Source organism: Eucyclogobius newberryi, unplaced genomic scaffold, assembly GCF_026437365.1.
Source record: "Eucyclogobius newberryi isolate DKJ021-1_F unplaced genomic scaffold, fEucNew1.0.hap1 SCAF_6, whole genome shotgun sequence".
NCBI lineage: Eukaryota > Metazoa > Chordata > Actinopteri > Gobiiformes > Gobiidae > Eucyclogobius > Eucyclogobius newberryi.
Window position 1 is genome coordinate 7,629,447 of NW_027316278.1, and position 19,134 is coordinate 7,648,580.

Sequence of the window (19,134 nt, forward strand, 5' to 3'; positions counted from 1 at the left end):
ATAAATCAAATGTAAAAAATGTACCTGCATTTCTTTTAAATCCTGAGGTTGATCTGCACATCAGTTTGTGAAGCTGCCAGACGTGGCTAAAGTAAACTTCAGATTTATTGTCAGCTTTTTCTGCATTTATGTCACTTCTCTTCACCTCTACATCATCATAATAATAATATCATATTTTTAGTCTTGACTGAAATCGTCAATGACATATTTGCATTTTCGAATGGAAAGCTAAATAGCCAATCCTGTGCCAGAAAAAGCATCTGGACGTAGGAGACATTTTGTGGGTTTAAATGTCAACGGCTAAAAGTCTTTTCACGTTTATGTTCAATGTAAACCCATTTTTATTTGGACATTTAATTATTTTATTTTTTTTATCAATATGAGAAATAACTAATTGCGATTACATTTTTATTCAAGCCGGTCACAACAACAACAACAACAACAACAACAATAACAACAATAGCAACACAGTTTGAAATGTGATTAATACAGAAAAATATTACATTTAATTATGATACTGGAACCATTCAATGTAAACGAAACAATAACCTTAAAAGACGCTGTCACAGTAAAGCTAACAAACATTAGCATGCTAACAAACATTAGCATGCTAACAGCGCGCTTCCGGTTTCGGATCATTTTGACCCAATTAGATGCTCTTACAATATATTTGTCCTGGGCCAAAACAAATTCTACTTTATTCCATGAGAAAATGATGTGGTACCGCCCCTTTAACGCAGAATAACCCTTTTAAAATGTACAATATAGTTAAAAAACATGAACTGCTATAAATAAATAGCAGAATAAAATGCTTATGAGTAAGTTACCATCTATAACAAGTATGAACAACAATATGACAAAATATTAACGCTCCATCTCTCATGTATTGAAGGATACATTTTTATAGTAATGATTTAATTATTATGACAGCCCTAATAATAATAATATGTAAAAGCGTATCTACTTCCCCTCGCTGGCCTTGACCCTCTCGTCCAGCGCCTGAAGGTCCTGCTCGTTCACCGGTTCAGCTTTGGTCACTAGAGCTTTGCCCCCGCCCAGATCCACACGCAAGGTCATAACGCAGCACATGTCCACCAGCCCCTCCTGACACCGCCGCATCCCCGCCTCCAGCTCCCCCTTACGCGCCGGGTCCCTCTTCAGGGCCGCCTTCTCCGCCACAGAGAACCCGAGCAGGCCTCTCAAAACCCCGTCGGACAGCTCCACGTCCAGGTAGCCCGTGCCGTCCGATATCGTGGCGCCCACTTTCCAGAGCCCGTCGCCGCTTGTCAGCTTTCCGATTAACGTCACGATGAACGCTTTGACGACGATTTCCACGCTGCCGGATGAGGGTTTGTTTGGCATGTCGTCCAAAAGGCGAATGTACGAGAACGGAGGAGAGGTCAGCGAGACGGAGCTGGCGGTTGTTGGCCCCGTAGTGCTCGTGTTCGGTGGATTGTTGGAGCTAGTCGCTTCCATTTCCTCAATAAACTCGAGGTCTTCGTCCATAAAGTCATTGTGGTAACCTGGCTCAGTTTTGATTGGATTTTGGGCTCGAGGTGGCGCAGTTTTGGGTTGATTTTGGGGTCGAGTTTGGGGTGGGTCACTCCCGGGACCCTGTAGAATGACACTGTCCAGTTCGTCCAATGGGAGGTCGTCGAAGTCTTCGTCTGGGAAGTCAGCATCCGCCGTGCTGTAGTTCTGGTCGAGCGGCTCTTCCCGTTGGTCACTTTGGTCGTGAGCCCAGACTGAACTTCCTGCCCGGCTGTTTTGAAGAACGCCGTCTCGGAGAGTGGAGGCGGACCCTTCATTTCTGTCCAAACAAATACAGAAAAATACACTGAGCAAGTACAGTTACATTTTAGAGTACAGCAGAAATAGGCCATGTAGTGTAGAACATAACCTTGTAGTTTAGACATCAACAAACAAACTGAAACACTTGTGACGTTTGTACTAGTCTCAGTTTGTTACGATGCTCCTGGATTAAAGGTGGCAGACATATATAGAAAATTGAAAATACTGCTTTTGTTGTTCTGGCAAAATCTGAATATCAAGGATATCGTCTGATTGAAATGATTACAAATGACATGCAAAAGAGACCAAAATGTCTAGCATGATCTTCCAAAACAAGTGATATTTCTGCCCTTTTTGGGGTTCATTGTTTGGCGCATTCCTGTTTTGTGCAACACTTGAACCTAAACCGAGGCATTTAGAGGCGCATTCTAGAACAGAGCTTCAACATTGTTAAAATATTGTCTAAATACCATTAAGGAGCCAACATTGCCAACTCCTGCCCTGGATCTGATTTAAATGTGTACTCAGTGAAATCAATCATTATTTAAAAAAAAAGCTAATCAAAATACCTATTAGAAAAATGGCTCTGAACAAACCAAATTGTTCATCCCAAATTTAAACATCCAGAAAAGGTAAAGAGCTTAGATTGTCATTTAAGATTACTTACAGAAGTGCTAAATTAAAATGTACAGATGCCAGTTTGACTCAACCTTCAGCCACTTCCTGGGTGTACACCAAATGTGAAAATGTGAGGCGGCTGCGGTTCAGTACGTCACAAGAATTACAGAGCGATTCGAACAAAAGCGTCCTGTCTACGGCTACTTTTCTCGAAGATCGCGGCGTTCCGGAGCAGTTCCCGGGTCATTAGACGAGTGTCCGGGCGCGAGAATCTGCACCGCAGAACGCCTTAACCCTAAACCCCTACATCTGGACAAGGAGGGACTAAAGACGGGACTAAACCAACGTACTAGAACTATAAACTCTAGATACGTATGCTCTCTCTGGATCCTCTAAACCGTATCGATTGCCTCTAGAAGCTAAAGTGAGCTAACCACAGTGCTGCCGAGCACATGTATCGAATCAGACTATGGAAAATGTAAGTAATAAGCATCGAAATCGTGTTTAACTGTTGTATGATTGCCAAGCTATTTACGTCGCATAGATATTACCGTCGTTGATAAGGCGATGACAAATTTGTTGCATGATTAGATTGCCGTGGACATATTCTTGGACGTCCGTGCGCATCCAATTCAAAAGATCAGTGTCAATGAAGCAACGTGACAAATGGTTAACTAGAATCATTAAAAAAGACCTGTACTCCGCCTAAGGCCCAAAGTCACCGGGAGAGGCTCCAGTCAGCCGCGACCCCGAACAAGAGCGAGAAAATGAATAAAGGCTTGGCTAATTCACCATACAAGACAAGACTACACTCATTACTCTGTGCCAGGGAAGGTTCTAGAAGGATTTGAAAGGCCCAGGGCTGACGAGGGCCAAGACTGATCAGGACGCTTGTGCAAAATAAGGAATCTTCAAGAAAAAAGATGATCTGCACTACGATTTAACTACTGCTACTTTCAATCTGCAGTCCCTGGGCAGGTGAATACACAACAACAGTAAGAAAAGTACACGTTACATTTCATTACAAGTACAGCACGTTACATTTGATCACTTCTAAACAACTCCACAAACTCCGGAGGTAGAGGAAGTGCCCATTCTTCTTCTGCGTCGCTTAGAGCCTAGAGCGCCCTCTTGTGAAACGCGGTTGCCAGGGTGAAAATAACTGATAATATCACATAGAAGTCGCCAGTTTTGGCCCAGGGTGCGACTTATAATCAGGAAAATACTCATGGCACAACCTAATCCTCAGTATACAAATATATTATCACCTGAAACTTTGACCAACAAAGAGCCAAACTAATGAGTGAAATTTGAAATGGGGAAGCGATTAGCAGTTCTTTTATTACACACAGGCTTTTAGATAGAGACCAGTCTTCCCGTATTTAGTTTAAAGTTTTAAAATGTGGACGGGCATTTTCGAGTGCAGGGACGGCCATTTTATTAATACCTCTTAGAAAAAAAGGGAATATTATCATTAAATCGGGCGGGAAGCACTTGACAATAGTCCGCCATTACAGTTTACTGTCCATCCATTTTTTACAGTTTACTGTTTCCAAGTGAAAATTTGCATGCTGCGCGCTGATTGGTCGACGAAATTTGTGTGCTTGGCTCTGATTGGCTGCCGAGCCGTGGTCCGGAGAATGCCGAAGCTACTCGTTTTTTCGCCTAGTCGGCCCCGGTACAATTTTGTCCGGGGTGTTTTCAAGTCCTATCTAAAAGCCTGATTACACACATACAATGTTATTATGTCTTTATATGTAGAAGGTTCATATAAAACACATTTGTGGACCTTGATTTGGATTTTGAATTCTAAATATCTATTGGATATTTGAGTATTGGCAAATGTGACTCATCTGCCAGAGCAGCAAGCCACATATTGCACAGAATCAGCTCCATAAATCCATAGTTTTTGCTGCACTTTCTTGCACACAGCTTTGATTTAAACGCTGAACTTCTTGTCACATATGTACATCGCTGCACTCCCGACTAAAAAGCCCGACTAGCATTCAAAAGCATTTAAAGCTCGTTCTTTTCTCGCGTTATTTTTGCCGGCAATAAACATTATTCTTCAATTCAAAATGTCACAGTATATTATTTTCCATGTGGAGTTGCAGCATTAAAATGTCAAGGCGTCACTTTACGAGCCACCCACCTGGAGGAGGCTGCGGCGCTGTGGATCCGGGCTGCGGCGCTTCCAGAGGAGTGAGTGCTTTCAAACAGAGAAGCATAGCCGCCGTCAGGAGCAGAGCCCACTCCAAAGAGCTGTTCCCCCTGGCCCCTCTGCCCCCTCTGCCCCCCCTGCCCCCTCTGCCCCCTCTGCACCCCCTGCCCCCTCTGCTCCCCCTGCCCCCCCTGCTCCTGCGCCTCCAGGCCGGCCAACAACTCCTGGTCGTCCAGATCCAAGTCCTCCAAATCCAAGGTGTCTAAAATGGGAAGGAAAAAGGTCACATTTTTTGGTACGTTAGCACAGTAAATAACCATTAGAGAATTTAAAATGCTAAATACTGAACATTTATTCAAAACTATTCTGACAAAATGGTGTGATGAGTGTATTAACCAGAAGTGACACAGCAACTTGTCGGGTTGTTCTGTTGTTTACTTTCTGTAAACTCCAACAGGAGTGACGCGTTTGGAATATCTGAATATTTATATACATGTTCTTTCACATTCATTTGAATGAAGCAGCAAAATAAAAACATTATCTTTGTGGTTTTTGGGCTGCACAGAGAAATGTTGTTATTTAAGGTTTTTTTTTTACATTTGGCAACAAGTGTCAGTGTCTAACGTCCATTTTCTAAAGTTCACAAATGTCTGAAGGATTTGTGGTGCCTGATGAAATGAAACTAAAATTCAATTGCGGTAAATTTTTGGTGTCCGTTTGCATTATCAGGGGTTTTCACATTGTTTTTTCTGACTTTTTTTTGGTCCCTGTCCCCATTCACTGCACATTCACACATAGCAGGAACTAGGGACTAGGGCCACAACCTCGAGGGACAAGTTTTTGCTGCTGCTCAGGGGCAGGTACGTTCCAGTTAGATGAGGAATTCCTCTTGAAGTCATCCAGGATTCATAGCACCGTAGTTACATTGGTAACCCTTTTTTATTTTAAATTTCACTGTTTGAGCTTTTTACGCATCAGGTTTATGTGTGTTCTGTGTTTTGTTTTCCTAACCCTACATAATTAAATATTTAAACATTTCGTACCACAGATGCTAATGCTAAGGCTAGCTAGGTCCGGGCTAACATAATGTAAACGTCGCCGTAAGTCTCCGTCATGGCTAAAAATGCGTTTTTGGGGCGATTGAAGTGTCCGTCGCCCCCTGCTGTCTTTGAGCGGAAAACCAGCCTTGCAACATTTGCTGACATCGACTTGAAGACAACTCTCCTGAGAAACCCTGGCTCTTTTTTTCATATTTGGCCACATGGAATGGTTTTGATTGTGATTATACGGTCTTATTATGATAAAGAAAGAAAACGAAACGAGCGTCTGTTCTGACAATGTAGTTTCACAAGAGAGCAGCAGGGGGAGCCCTATCACCAGAGTTACTTAGTTCTACCTTAAGAAATGTTTATTACATGGTCGTTCGTAATGAGATTGTGCATCTAAATAGTGACATTCTACAGGCCATTAATTTATATTGAATACAGATGGCGGGGCAACTAATGACTAATATAATTATTGTTAAAATGCAGTTTTTTTGCTGTAATACAAGAAGATCAGATTAAACATTTGTGAATTTACATTCGAGATATTTCATGACAAGGACAATGTAATCTATATCTTGCCCCAATCTGGGAGTATGACATTATTTGGGTAATGCTTCTCTGTAGAGGTTTTGAAGACATTCATGGCCTATTTTGCACAATATAATTTGTATTTTGACGTTCGATTCCAAGCCAAGGAATTTGTCTATTAAATGTCGACAATGCAGATGTGCAAACGGAAAAAAAAGGACAATTTCCTTATTTTTTCCAGGTATACAATGTTCAATTCAGCTTAAAATTAAGATAAATCCTTAACGATCCCTAACAAATAATGAAAAGGGTCAGCAAATGCAGTTGGATCCATCTGGAATTCATCAAATAATACAATTTGAAATGTGATAGAATAATATAAAAGATTATGAATAGGAAAGAATAGAAGGCAAAACATTTGTATTCATGTTTTACCCTAAATAATGAATATATCGCGTTATTTTTAGAACAGCGGTTATAAGACAGCGCTTGGGACGATAGTTTCTAACTTTAAACTATTCTGTGCTGAGAAAATGCATTTGCAATAAAGTTCTTCCGACTCATTTAATTAGACGACGTGGCATTTATTTTTTTTCACCGGTGCCTCATTCTACTCAGTTTTCAAATGGCGACTTGTGAAAGTATTCAGTATTTCTAGAACATATAAACCCAATGGAGCACACAAGATGCAATTTAAAAAACAGTGTATTTATTTGTAAAAAAGGGAGATTAAACTGCTATTTGCACGCCTCCTCCTTTCCGCGGACTAATTGTAATCAAACGTTTGGTCGAGTGAGTCACCACTATGAACTAAAGGTCTAGAGCCCTATAAATATCTTCATCAACAGTTAAGGTCAGTCACACTCCCACGTTCACCTAAACTGGGACAAAACCCAGACTATGATAAACCTGAACCTAAACCTGGACTAGATCAGGACTAACCGGGGTCTAAAACAGGGACCAACTTCACAAAAATCAACATCAGGACGGAAATAATATTAACGTGCGTGAATCATTTGGCGTAACAGAAGGAGGAGCCTGTCACCTTGTCGCGCAGGAGGCGGCTCCTCCCCCCCCCGCTGTGGCTCCTCCTCTTCAGGCAGACCCAGGGTTCGACACAACAACCTCGCCTGTCAACCACAAATACACACACATTCTGAAACGCCCTTGACAAACACTCATAATTAACAATAACGTGTACTTAGGCTACACATATTAAAGATTAAAATAACTTGTATTCAGAATATTAATTTTGTTTTGTTTGGCTCCGTTTAATGCGTTTTGTCCCCGTTTTGTCCCCGCGCCGACCTCTAAACTCGAGAAAAACCCCCTTCACTGTTGCCACGGTAACAGAAGCAGGAAATGTTTCACCGTTGGGCTAAAGGGAGGCACCATGGTTACAATCTCATAAACCTTCAGATGATTAATTTGTTTAGATCATTCATTTGAGGATTGGTATTCTTTATAGCGACAATTGAGGCGTAAGCAAATTAATTTAAACTTAGCACCGACCTCAATCCAAATTATTTGATCATTATCACCCCCCGTCTCCTTACAGATGGAGGTCCTCAGAGGCACTGCAGGGGGCAAAGACTATCCACTAAACAAGCCATATAATAATATTGAGTTTAAAATCTGTAAATCAGTGCAAAGTCACTTTTTTAATGCAAATTTAAAGAAAAAAAAAAAAACGTTATATATTCTTTCAAATAGATTGCAAATGATTATTGTGGGGGCCTGTGGGATCTTCAGGGTTGATAAGGGGGCCATGACTGATGTAGAGTAACAAAATGATTAAATAAAAAGTAAATCAAACATTACCGTATTTTCCTATTCCATAGTTTTGCCCGGGGTACGACTTATACTTATATTTATACTTATATACTTATACTCCGGAGCGATTTATATGTGATATTATTTGTTATTTTCACACTTGCAACCGCATTTCATACTCCAGTGCGACTTATATATGTTTTTTTCTTCTCTATTATGCATTCTTTGGCTGGTGCGACTTATAGTCCGGAAAATACGGTAATATCAGAATACAATTGTCCTCTGATTACGTCACCTTCCCAGCTCAGCAGATTGCGTTACAAGTCTGCAAATGACAATGACTTTATGATGTCGAGGAGTATAACAATAAGCATGTCTGTATCGATACTTTGACCTCACAAACCTGATTGTTTCTGTCCACCAGGTCGTCCACCTCTCCTCCCAGCAGTTTGACGTTGGTGGGTGCCAACAGCATCATGCCCAGTCTGCAGGGGATGTCTCCCTGTAACCGCAGCTTCACTCCAGGCCTGGGACAGAGTGTGGGCCACAGAAGGACTAAGTACTACCAGCAGCAGGGTGGACCGCATACTTTGACCCCACTGCACTGAGATTAAGTTAGTGCTCTTGAGTAAACGTGTTGGTCACTTTTCCCGCTCTGAGTAAGTCTTTCAAGTGACAAAAGCAGTGTTTATTGCTCTTTTAATATTATTATTATTTTGTGATCTATCTGTAAAAAATACCAGATTTTGTGCATTAACAGACTGTAGTAGCTTCACAAAATACTTGTTTACTCTTGAGTAATTTGTTGAATAATAATATTTTGTGTACTTATGTAGTGAACCATGATATATATATTTATTTTTTATTTCAAAACTAATAACGCACTGTGTCTGCAGAAAAAACACACATTTCCAAAACCACTCAGTTGTAAGTAACAGGTTTTGTGTCCAAACCTGAGCGAGGCGCTGAGGGCGGAGATGGGCTGGTACTCCATGGCCTCCATGTTCTGGACTCCATCAGTCACCTGGGCAACAAGGCGACAAAAACACTTGTTATGGAGAAAAGCCTCCGCACAGTGTTTTCACATTTGCCAACGAAACAGGAAATGGCATTTTGATAATAAGGTGGTGGAATGTTATTTTTATACGGATTAATATCAGTCTGATCTCCCTGCGTAATCCTCGAATGGGCGTGTCTGACGGGTGGATTAGCCAATCAGGGACGTACACGGCCCATCCGTCTCAAAACAAATCCGTGAGCGAAGCACAAAACCGTCAATCTGAGGTGAGAGAAGTTTGATTTTGTTCTGATCTGAATGACCAATGAGCTCGTCCGCTTCACACGTGTCACAGAAGTAACCGCACCCACATGGATTGCACGGTTCTGTTTGAGTTTGGCAGAGGAAGCGGTGACCGAACTCATGTTACTGTAATGAGTAGAGTCTTTGTGTAAATGTATTTTTTACTTGAACTGAGTAAAATGTTGTCCATGTAATTGTAATGAGCTAAATCATTACAGTCTCTGCTCCTTTCTGTTCTCCACGAAACACGAATATGTAGATTGCAGTTTAAAAACAACTTACAACTTATGTATTTTCTGGACTTTTTTCATAGTTTTGGCCGGGGTGCGACTTATGTGTGATATTATTCGTTATTTTCACACTGTCAACCGCATTTCACATGTTGATTATTTTCACACAGGCAACCACAAGAGGGCGCTCTAGGCTCTAAGCGACGCAGAAGAAGAATCTGCACTTCCTCTTCCTCTGGAGTTTGTGGAGTTGTTTAGAAGTGACACAGAGGAAGAAGAATTCAGTGGAGTTAGTGATTTGGGGTAAAACTGATGCTTTGGTAAACTTGTTAGCATGTTCTTTATGCTATAGTTATCTGAATAACTGTTCATATGTTACGTTAACATACCAGACACTTACCACAGTTCTGTCTGTGCCTCATGTAGCTGAAGGTGTTAGCGTTAGCATATGTCATGTAGCTGAAGGTGTTAGCGTTAGCATACGTCATGTAGCTGAAGGTGTTAGCGTTAGCATACATCATGTAGCTGAAGGTGTTAGCGTTAGCATACGTCATGTAGCTGAAGGTGTTAGAGTTAGCATACGTCATGTAGCTGAAGGTGTTAGCGTTAGCATATGTCATGTAGCTGAAGGTGTTAGCGTTAGCATACATCATGTAGCTGAAGGTGTTAGCGTTAGCGTACGTCATGTAGCTGAAGGTGTTAGAGTTAGCATACGTCATGTAGCTGAAGGTGTTAGAGTTAGCATACGTCATGTAGCTGAAGGTGTTAGCATTAGCATACGTCATGTAGCTGAAGGTGTTAGCGTTAGCATACGTACACCTATTCACCATGTTTTCTGATCTGTTATTATTTTAAACTGCATTTCAAGATGAAATGTCTGTTCTGGTCTTGGATTTTATCAAATAACTTTCCCCCAAAAACGCGACTTATACTCCAGTGCGACTTATATATGTTTTTTTTCTTCTCTATTATGCATTTTTTTGGGCTGGTGCGACTTATACTCCGGAGCGACAGCCGTAAACTGTTTCATTAATAAAGCGTTTGTATACGAGACGGAGTGGTATTTTTCATGCATACTTTGAAAGATTTAGCATGAATACTTGCAACTTCAAATAAATGAATGTTTCCCAGTCTCAGTTGTAATTCAGCACGGCATTAGTGGAATCGGTCGCTCACTCGAGACCGCATCTTCACCCAGAGACACAGAAGCGGGACGTTTATAAAGATTTCAGTTTTCAATGCAGAAGACCGGGCTTATACAAAGCGCAGCGTTTCGGCTTTGTGTCCTCTCAAACCTTTGCTTCCCGTGGGTTTGTGCCGCGCGGACCACTCTCCAATTGTCAAAGAATGAGTGAAAAACGGGGAACAAGTCATTGGTATGTTTCTAAGCAACACGGCTCTATTCTTAAGCAACCACCGACCACTGACAAGCACATTACTTAAGGTGAAAATTACAGTCTGTGCCTTATATTCCGGCAATTTTTTTTTCTTCCTTTTTTATAATGCTCCCATTGCGGCGTACAATACGGTGTGATTCAGAGCGAGCAGAAATCTTTCAACAAATACTTGAAAAATGTGGAATAATGTAAGTATTTTGATACAAACAGTTGCAGATTTTATACTTCCATAAAGATCTTTTTCCTCGGTTTAAAAAGCTGCTCCGTGTAACGTTTGGGTCCGCCACCCGCTTGTGTGTTTTTTGTGGTATTTCTTTAGCATCAGAAACACTCTAAATGTTTAATGTTTCATCTGTGTGGGGATTACCTTGAGTTAGAGAATACTTGTCTTTTTCAACCTACAGCTTTTAAGAACAAAACATACCATACTTTACCAGCATTAAATATGTTCAACACAGACCATTTCATAGAGCTTCAAGTGAAGTTAAAGCAAGTGAAATACTGAAATACTGCACCAATGCAACGGGGCCACACCCATATCTAAAGCTAGTGAGGGAGGGAGTAGTGAGTGAGTGAGTGAGTGAGGAAGTGAGTGAGTGAGTGAGTGAAGTGAGGAAATGAGGGAGTGAGTGAGTGAGTGAAGTGAGTGAGTGAGTGAGTAAGTGAGTGAGTGAGTGAGGAAGTGAGTGAGTGAGTGAAGTGAGTGAAGTGAGTGAGTGAGTGAAGTGAGTGAAGTGAGTGAAGTGAAGTGAGTGAGTGAAGTGAGTGAGTGAAGTAAGTGAGTGAGTGAGTGAGGAAGTGAGTGAGTGAGTGAGGAAGTGAGTGAGTGAGTGAGGAAGTGAGTGAGTGAGGAAGTGAGTGAGTGAGTGAGTGAAGTGAGTGAGGAAGTGAGTGAGTGAGTGAGTGAGTGAGGAAGTGAGTGAAGTGAGTGAGTGAGTGAAGTGAGGAAATGAGGGAGTGAGTGAATGAGGAAGTGAAGTGAGTGAAGTGAGTGAGTGAGTGAGAAAGTGAGTGAGAAAGTGAGTGAAGGAGTGAGTGAGTGAGTGAAGTGAGTGAGAAAGTGAGTGAGTGAAGTGAAGGAGTGAGTGAGTGAGTGAAGTGAGTGAGTGGGTGACTATAAGTCACACCAGCCAAAAAATGCATAATAAAGAAGAAAAAACATATATAAGTCACACTGGAGTATGAAATGCGATTGCAAGTATGAAAATAACAAATAATATCACACATAAGTCGAGTGTGAGTATAAATAAGTAGTAAGTATATGTATATAAGTACAAACATAAGTATAAGTCGCACTACGGCCAAAACTATGAAAAAAGGTGCGACTTATAGTCCAGAAAATACGGTATACAGAGAAAAGCAGGAGGCTTTCAGGGTATATTTGAATAAAAACAGACCAAATGAAATAAATAAAAACATTCATGCCCAAAAAGCAGAACGTTCTTAAACCAAGCAACAACCTCATTTGGGCTGCACAATAAATAATTTCATTGCATTATACTGTATCTAAAAAAATAATAATCGAATAGCAGAACATAAAAAGTACAATTAAAACGTAAACTTCATAATTTAAAGAACAAATGCAATGTTTATTTATGTTTTTGTTTGTGATGTGATTTTCATGCATCGGTTCTCGTTTAGCAAAGCACTTTGGATGAATTGTGCTCGACTAAGAAACTTGCCTTGCCTTACAGTGCTTATTTTCACCACGTTAAATGATGTTTGACACGACATGCAGTGTACGGTGACCGGTGACCGCGCAGTGTACGGTGACCGCGCAGCGTACGAGGACCGCACAGTGACCGCGGCGTGTGGACTGTGGTGCGGAGTCGGACCTGCAGCAGGAGCACGCGCGTGGGCCGAGACTCCCAGGGCCGCTGCGTGAACTGCGTTACCGCCGACACCTCGTCATTGGCGCAGTCTGTGCCCTTCCACTTCTGCAGCTGCCCGTACGCCGGCTGACTGACGTCCAGCGCCGAGTCGATCTGGACACGTCACAGACAAAGTTACTCACGGACAGGCCACAAATACATACACCCATGACAACAACAAGATGAAGAGCGGCCGCGCAAAAGTATTAATCTGTCATTTCTAATTGTCACTGATCAGATTGAGTCTTTTTAAGTGAGAGAGAGCTGCACAGCCAGTCCTCTTGACAGTAAACACATGCAAATAGAAATATGACTGTTTTTGTGTGTGTTAAATGCCAATATGACGTGTCTGTACTGGTTATTCTGGTCATGTCCAGGGAATTAATATAGGAGAGCCGCTTTTATGTTTATAATGAGACTAAACAAAATAGAATCTGACATTTTGTGTCATATTTCCCGGCTCTAGGATCAAGTGAGAGGAAATTAATATCTAAATGTTGTTTTTGAGTTTTGCAATTAGATTTTGATCAGATTTATCGTTAAATATTAAACAAAAAGCCAATTTTGCATAATATGGGACATTTAACCTTCTATTATTACTGTTAATTGTACCTCTCCCAAAGACGTTTTTTCGTTGTGTGTTTTATGTAGTAGATTTTCATTTTTTTTAAAACTGGGAGGTTTTTTTGAGAGCCAATGACTGCAACGAGTCAGTCTGACACTCCGCCTGCACCAGGAAGTGTTCTCGTCTCTGCCCAGTCTTTTGAAGCAAGATTTACATCAGAAATGCACTTGTGTCTCCCATAGTTTTCTACAATATGTATGCCATTAACAATATTAATAAAGCTGAACAGTTTTAGTTTCCAAGTAAGAGACCTCGCTACAAGAGATGTGTTTTATTATGTCATGCATGTTGCACAACGCAACATATGATCATAAATGCCCTTAAGGTAGACTATGAAAGGGAAATATAGCAAACAACGGGATGCTTAAAGTCAGAGTTTAGTTCACAAAAGCATGTTATAATTTATTTACTATTACCACGTACTCTTATACTAGTTCTGCTACAGATCAAGACAATAATCTTGATTGGAAAAGGTCCAATTATGTTCAATTTCTGTAGATTTTCTCAGATTTCTGGCAGATTTAGCTTCTGAAAAACATCTGGGATGAGTTTAGCCGTTTGTATTTCCGTCTTTTCTCAAATGTCAATGGTCTAGACTTGTTTGAAAGGTGCACTGTGCGAACTGAATCTCTTTAAAACTCATTCAGCTCTATTTGGCTAATGCATTTGCTTTTACTTTAATTTTCATCTCGTTTGCATGCCTTGGAGGAGCTGGAAGACATAGCATCGACGCGTCTGTCCTGAATTGGAAATGGTTATTTTCTCTTAAATGAGCTCTGATGCACGCTGTCTGCCGGTTTGTTTAAGGCTAAATGCCCGTGGAACACCTTTGTCCTCTCCACAAACTGTTTATGCTAAAAATTAGTTGTATAATATTGTAATTTGAATTTTGTTTTGTTTCCCGGCAGAGCGGACTTTCTGTCTGGGGACTCTGCGGCTGAAGAATAACCCTGTGGCACTAACTCGAGCTTATTTGGAGAAATGTTCATTAATGAGCAAATGTTCCCAGTGAATACTTAAAAAAAAAAAAACACCTAAATGTCAGAATAAATCACCCATTTTTATACCTGGACACAAAAGACGCCGCTAAGAACGGTCTTCTGGCTTTGAGCGAGGCCTTCTGGGAGAACGGGGTGGTCCAGATCCCTCAGGTCTGTCAGCAGCCACTGGTCGTACACCTACAAGAGGATTTTGAAGTCATATTTTCCCCGTCTGAGAGGTTCCCCATCGAGGAATCAATGTCCGCCGCAGGTTTGAGAGAGTCGTTTTCCTCCGCAGGCAACGAAATCTCAACATGACACGGATTGTATCTGCGGCGGTCTGAGCAGAACCTTAATCTGCTGCGGCGGTTCCCCCCACCCGTACCAGACGGTTTCATCCCTCTGACCACGGGTCCCCTCGCAATCGCCGGCACCCCACAGGTCGGGGAGCCGCTCAGCACATAGCGTTTAAGCACAATTAAACTCCTACACGTTAAAAAGCGACGCTACGATCACGACGTAGCCCGGCGCGCCACAAGCGGCTGTGTAATCAGATGCAGCGCGATCGCCGAGCTCGACCCGAAAGCGCTCGGGGCGATAAGAGCGGGGAAAGTCGAGCGCTTTCTTATGCTGTGATGTCGAACTGAAAAACATCAAATTAAAATCTATTGTCAGAGAAGTAGCTCAGTTCAGCCGGTAGAGCGATTGCCAGTTCGATCGCTATATTTCTGATGTTTCCATGATGAGGACGGACGTATCTGAGAAAGTGAATGTATGAATATAATAACATAATAATTATTTTATTTTTTTCCTTTTTATATTTTAGTTTTTTAGTGAGACAAGCAAACAATGACAATAGCGATCTAAAAAAATATACAGAAAAGACAAAAAAAAAAAAAAAAAAATACATACTAATAATCTATATAATTAATAAAGAATAAAGAAATAATACTAAAAACAAAAAGGGGGTAGGGGTAAAACGGGTGGGGAAGGATAGGGGTACAGTTCAGAGTTCCTGGATGTTGACATACATTTGCACATATATTTTCAGCTACCGTATTTAAGATAAGATAAGATAAGATAAGATAAGATAATCCTTTAATATCCACACAAGGGGAAATTTTGTTGTTACAACGCAGTAGAAACAGGAGGAAAGGACAGATTATAGGAAGTTTCAAAACACACTCTTAATAGAACTCTTATGAACAAAACAAAAAAACTCTTATTAACAAAACTCCTCTCCTATCTTAATAGGGAATGGAGCGGGGGAAATAAAATAAAATAGATAATAAAAATACAAAATAAAGATAAAAATCAGATAATAATAATAACAAAATAACGATAATAGAATAAAATGAAAATTAAAATAAAAATAAAGTAAAAATACCAGACTATAACCACAAGAGGGCGCTCTAGGCTCTAAGCGACGCAGAAGAAGAATCTGCACTTCCTCTTCCTCTGGAGTTTGTGGAGTTGTTTAGAAGTGACACAGAGGAAGAAGAATTCAATGGATTGAGTGATTTGGGGTAAAACTGATGCTTTGGTAAACTTGTTAGCATGTTCTTTATGCTATAGTTATCTGAATAACTGTTCATATGTTACGTTAACATACCAGACACTTACCACAGTTCTGTCTGTGCCTCATGTAGCTGAAGGTGTTAGCGTTAGCATACGTCATGTAGCTGAAGGTGTTAGTGTTAGCATACGTCATGTAGCTGAAGGTGTTAGCGTTAGCATACGTCATGTAGCTGAAGGTGTTAGCGTTAGCATACGTACACCTATTCACCATGTTCTCTCATCTGTTATTATTTTAAACTGCATTTCAAGATGAAATGTCTGTTCTTGATCTTGTATTTTATCAAATACATTTCCCCAAAAGTGCGACTTATATATGTGTTTTTCTTCTCTATTATGCATTTTGTGGCTGGTGCGACTTATAGCCTGGAAAATACGGTATACACTTATGGCCACACAGGAAGATTTTTAAAACACCATTAGTCATTTGTCTCGTAACAGTTTGTCTAATGTTTCGTCGATACATTTTAAAACCAAACATCACGAGATTGTTCCGACCTGTTTGTTGATTTGCTGCTGCGTGAGTCGCCCCGCCCCTCCGGCCTCCTCCTGCAGCCACTGGACACAGGCCTCAAGCCAGGCGAAGGGCACCCGCACCTGGCAGGACGACTGGAGCCAGCCCTGGGCAGATCGGACCACCATCTGGGCCTCAGGTGCCATCCGGCGCTCGGGACCTTCTTGACCTAGCACACAATTTCTCCTGCGTCCTCTTGAGAATGTAGATAAGAGAAAACCAGCTTTGTAAATGTTGTTTATTGCAGGCCACAGCAAAATAACATCTAATTGAAAATGAGGAAACAAACATACCACAGTTAAGAGACTGAAAAGAAAAGAACAAACCTAAGTTCGATGATGAGAACAACACAAATGGAGCACAACAGAGACCGCTCAAAAGTGAATTTTCCATAAATTTTTCCATAAAGATTCTGAAAAAAAATTATATGAAATGCTTTCTCTGGGCGAATCAGTTCTGTGATAAGTAATGAGCATAATACCTACAATTTCATTTAAAATCTGTTTCTGAAACTTCATAAACCTTCATTAACCATTTTGCAGATTTTTAAGTTGAAAGTGTTTTTGAACCACATTATGGATATTATTTACCACAGAGCTGCGTAGCCTCCGCCGCGCCCTTGAACTCTCAATATTTTAAGTTTTTCTAAGTCTTTTGGAAAAAATAAATGAGAAATGTACTTCAAAGTGGGTCTACAGGCCGATTTCCATTTAGCGCATGCTGCAACTAATTATATTTTACAAGCTGAATAGTCAGTCGCTGTCCTCATGCATCCAGGAGTGTTCCATCATAGAAAAGGATTCAAGTGCTGTCAGACTAGTCGGTGATTAAATTATTTCTATTGTACGCTGAATTTTAAAAGATATTTTTTTGCCAAAAAAAAAAGGTGCCTGAAGTTTTCTAAACAAAGGACATTTACAAATAACGTGTATTATCAATGAAAACTTAAATAATTTAATTATATTTTGCAATTTTGATTTAATAATTTCACCATGTTTGTGATACAATATATTTTAGCCCAGATAGCCCAAAAATCACATATATTTCATTAACACATTTGTAGAGGTCTAAACTACAACCTTAGCAACTTATTTAAAAAAAAACAACAACAACTAGATATTTAGTTGTTTACAGAATAAATAAACTGGCTATTTCGATTCGACTGCAAAGAATCTTGCAGCTCTAATTACGATTATGAACATTTTAATAGTCGACTAGTCAGGTTTATTGTGGCAACCCTAATAAAACACACTACTACTACTACTACTACTACTACTACTACTACTACTACTACTAGAGTTAATAGCAAGCCTGTCCACTGTACAGTAGCATATTAATCACTCTATGTGAACTGAAATATACAAACAATCCTCATTACTCGTTAAATACAACGTTTGTATGGTGATTCTACCTTATTGAACCAATTTACTTCTGCATTCAGCCGCCATTCCCGCTACTCAAATGTATCCGGAAATAGTACGCGATACCGACTTGATTGGCGTCGACTTCAACCAATGAAATAAAGGCTTTTTGTGACGTTATTTCCAATCCACCAATCACAAGGCTCCTCAGCGCGGGCACAGCGCGATTCGGGTTTGGTAGAGATAGAACGGGGACGATCGCTCACGCAGGTCAGTATATTGCATTCACGTACACATTTTACCCGATAAACGACATACTTGTATAACTAGAAACTGTTGGATTTTAAAAAACGATGCCTAACACTCCCTTTAGCACGCGCGCTGTGTCAAACGAGCTCATTTATATCACGCCAGCTCGTATTGTTCAACCAAAATGGCAACATGGCGAAGTTAGCTAGCCGCGTTAGCTTGTTTGGCTTTCCCTCATTCAGTCGTGGTTTACGGTGTCCTTTTTTGAAAACAGTTGCGTGCCGAATGGTTTGATTGCTGTGTTCAAAACGGAAGTATCGTTAAATACCTTTCATTAAACCCCTGCTACAGATGGAAAGGCGTGTGTGGATGTAAAAAGATCGCCGCAAAAGCAAAGCGGCTAAACGCAACAGCTTTCTTCTCCTCGCTGTTAGCATTAGCCATTTTAGCTTCGACCGAGTTCCACCTTTTTCTCCTACGCCATAACCGATCGCTCCACGCAGTTTAACCGCACGAGCAGACCGGTTTGGACTCGTAAAACAGGTGCATAATCTGTTTTTGCTAAATTCGTCGAGACGTTTTGAGCCGCGTCTGCTTTTGATGCTAATGAGTTTTCTTTGGGGCTGCAGCGAATACTCATGTAATCGTGACTAGTCGAAAATAAAAGTTAAAACATGATCGTAGTCGTGTTTTGATTACCGTCATCTGGGCTTTAGAGATTTTTAAACACACACGTAAATACCCTTTTTTAATAACAAAGTAATATTAATTAAGCATACTAAACCAATGTGTCGTAAAAATATACATTGGATTTTTTTTTAGCGATAATATACTATATTTGTAAATTGTTTTAATCTTGACTTCTTCAGTCACAATATTTCAACATGCATTTAGTTAATGTATGTGTGTCTCATCGTATGAATTTAAAATAGTAGTTTGACTAATCGTTGACTACTAAAATAATTGTCTGCAGCCTTTTTCTGGGAAAATTTGTTTAGGAAATCCCAATTTAGCTATTTTTCACATTGTTGCTCATTTAAAAACCTAATTAAAAAGCCTTTGTTACTTCCAAATGTTGATGACTAAACTGTAAATAAAAATGCATTAAAAAAATA

The 19,134-nt window shown here is 40.4% G+C and overlaps 1 protein-coding gene across 4 annotated transcripts in view; it reads right to left on the reverse strand.

Moving 5' to 3' along the window:
- Positions 1-917: 917 nt before the first annotated feature.
- Positions 918-19,134, reverse strand: part of rmi1 (RMI1, RecQ mediated genome instability 1, homolog (S. cerevisiae)) — a 128,015-nt gene continuing 109,798 nt past the window's right edge. The window contains exons 1-9 of one of the 4 annotated variants that reach the window (XM_072433488.1): positions 17,821-17,893; positions 16,394-16,604; positions 14,408-14,518; positions 12,680-12,829; positions 8,871-8,941; positions 8,321-8,444; positions 7,190-7,274; positions 4,562-4,832; positions 919-1,810 (exon numbers count right to left, since the gene is read on the reverse strand). In XM_072433488.1, the coding sequence (XP_072289589.1) occupies positions 961-1,810; positions 4,562-4,832; positions 7,190-7,274; positions 8,321-8,444; positions 8,871-8,941; positions 12,680-12,829; positions 14,408-14,518; positions 16,394-16,555 (1,824 nt within the window). In that variant the 5' untranslated portion in view covers positions 16,556-16,604; positions 17,821-17,893 and the 3' untranslated portion in view covers positions 919-960. Of the gene's footprint in view, positions 1,811-4,561; positions 4,833-7,189; positions 7,275-8,320; positions 8,445-8,870; positions 8,942-12,679; positions 12,830-14,407; positions 14,519-16,393; positions 16,605-17,820; positions 17,894-19,134 lie in introns of those variants that run through there. The other 3 variants (XM_072433490.1, XM_072433491.1, XM_072433489.1) reach the window with 3 other exon arrangements.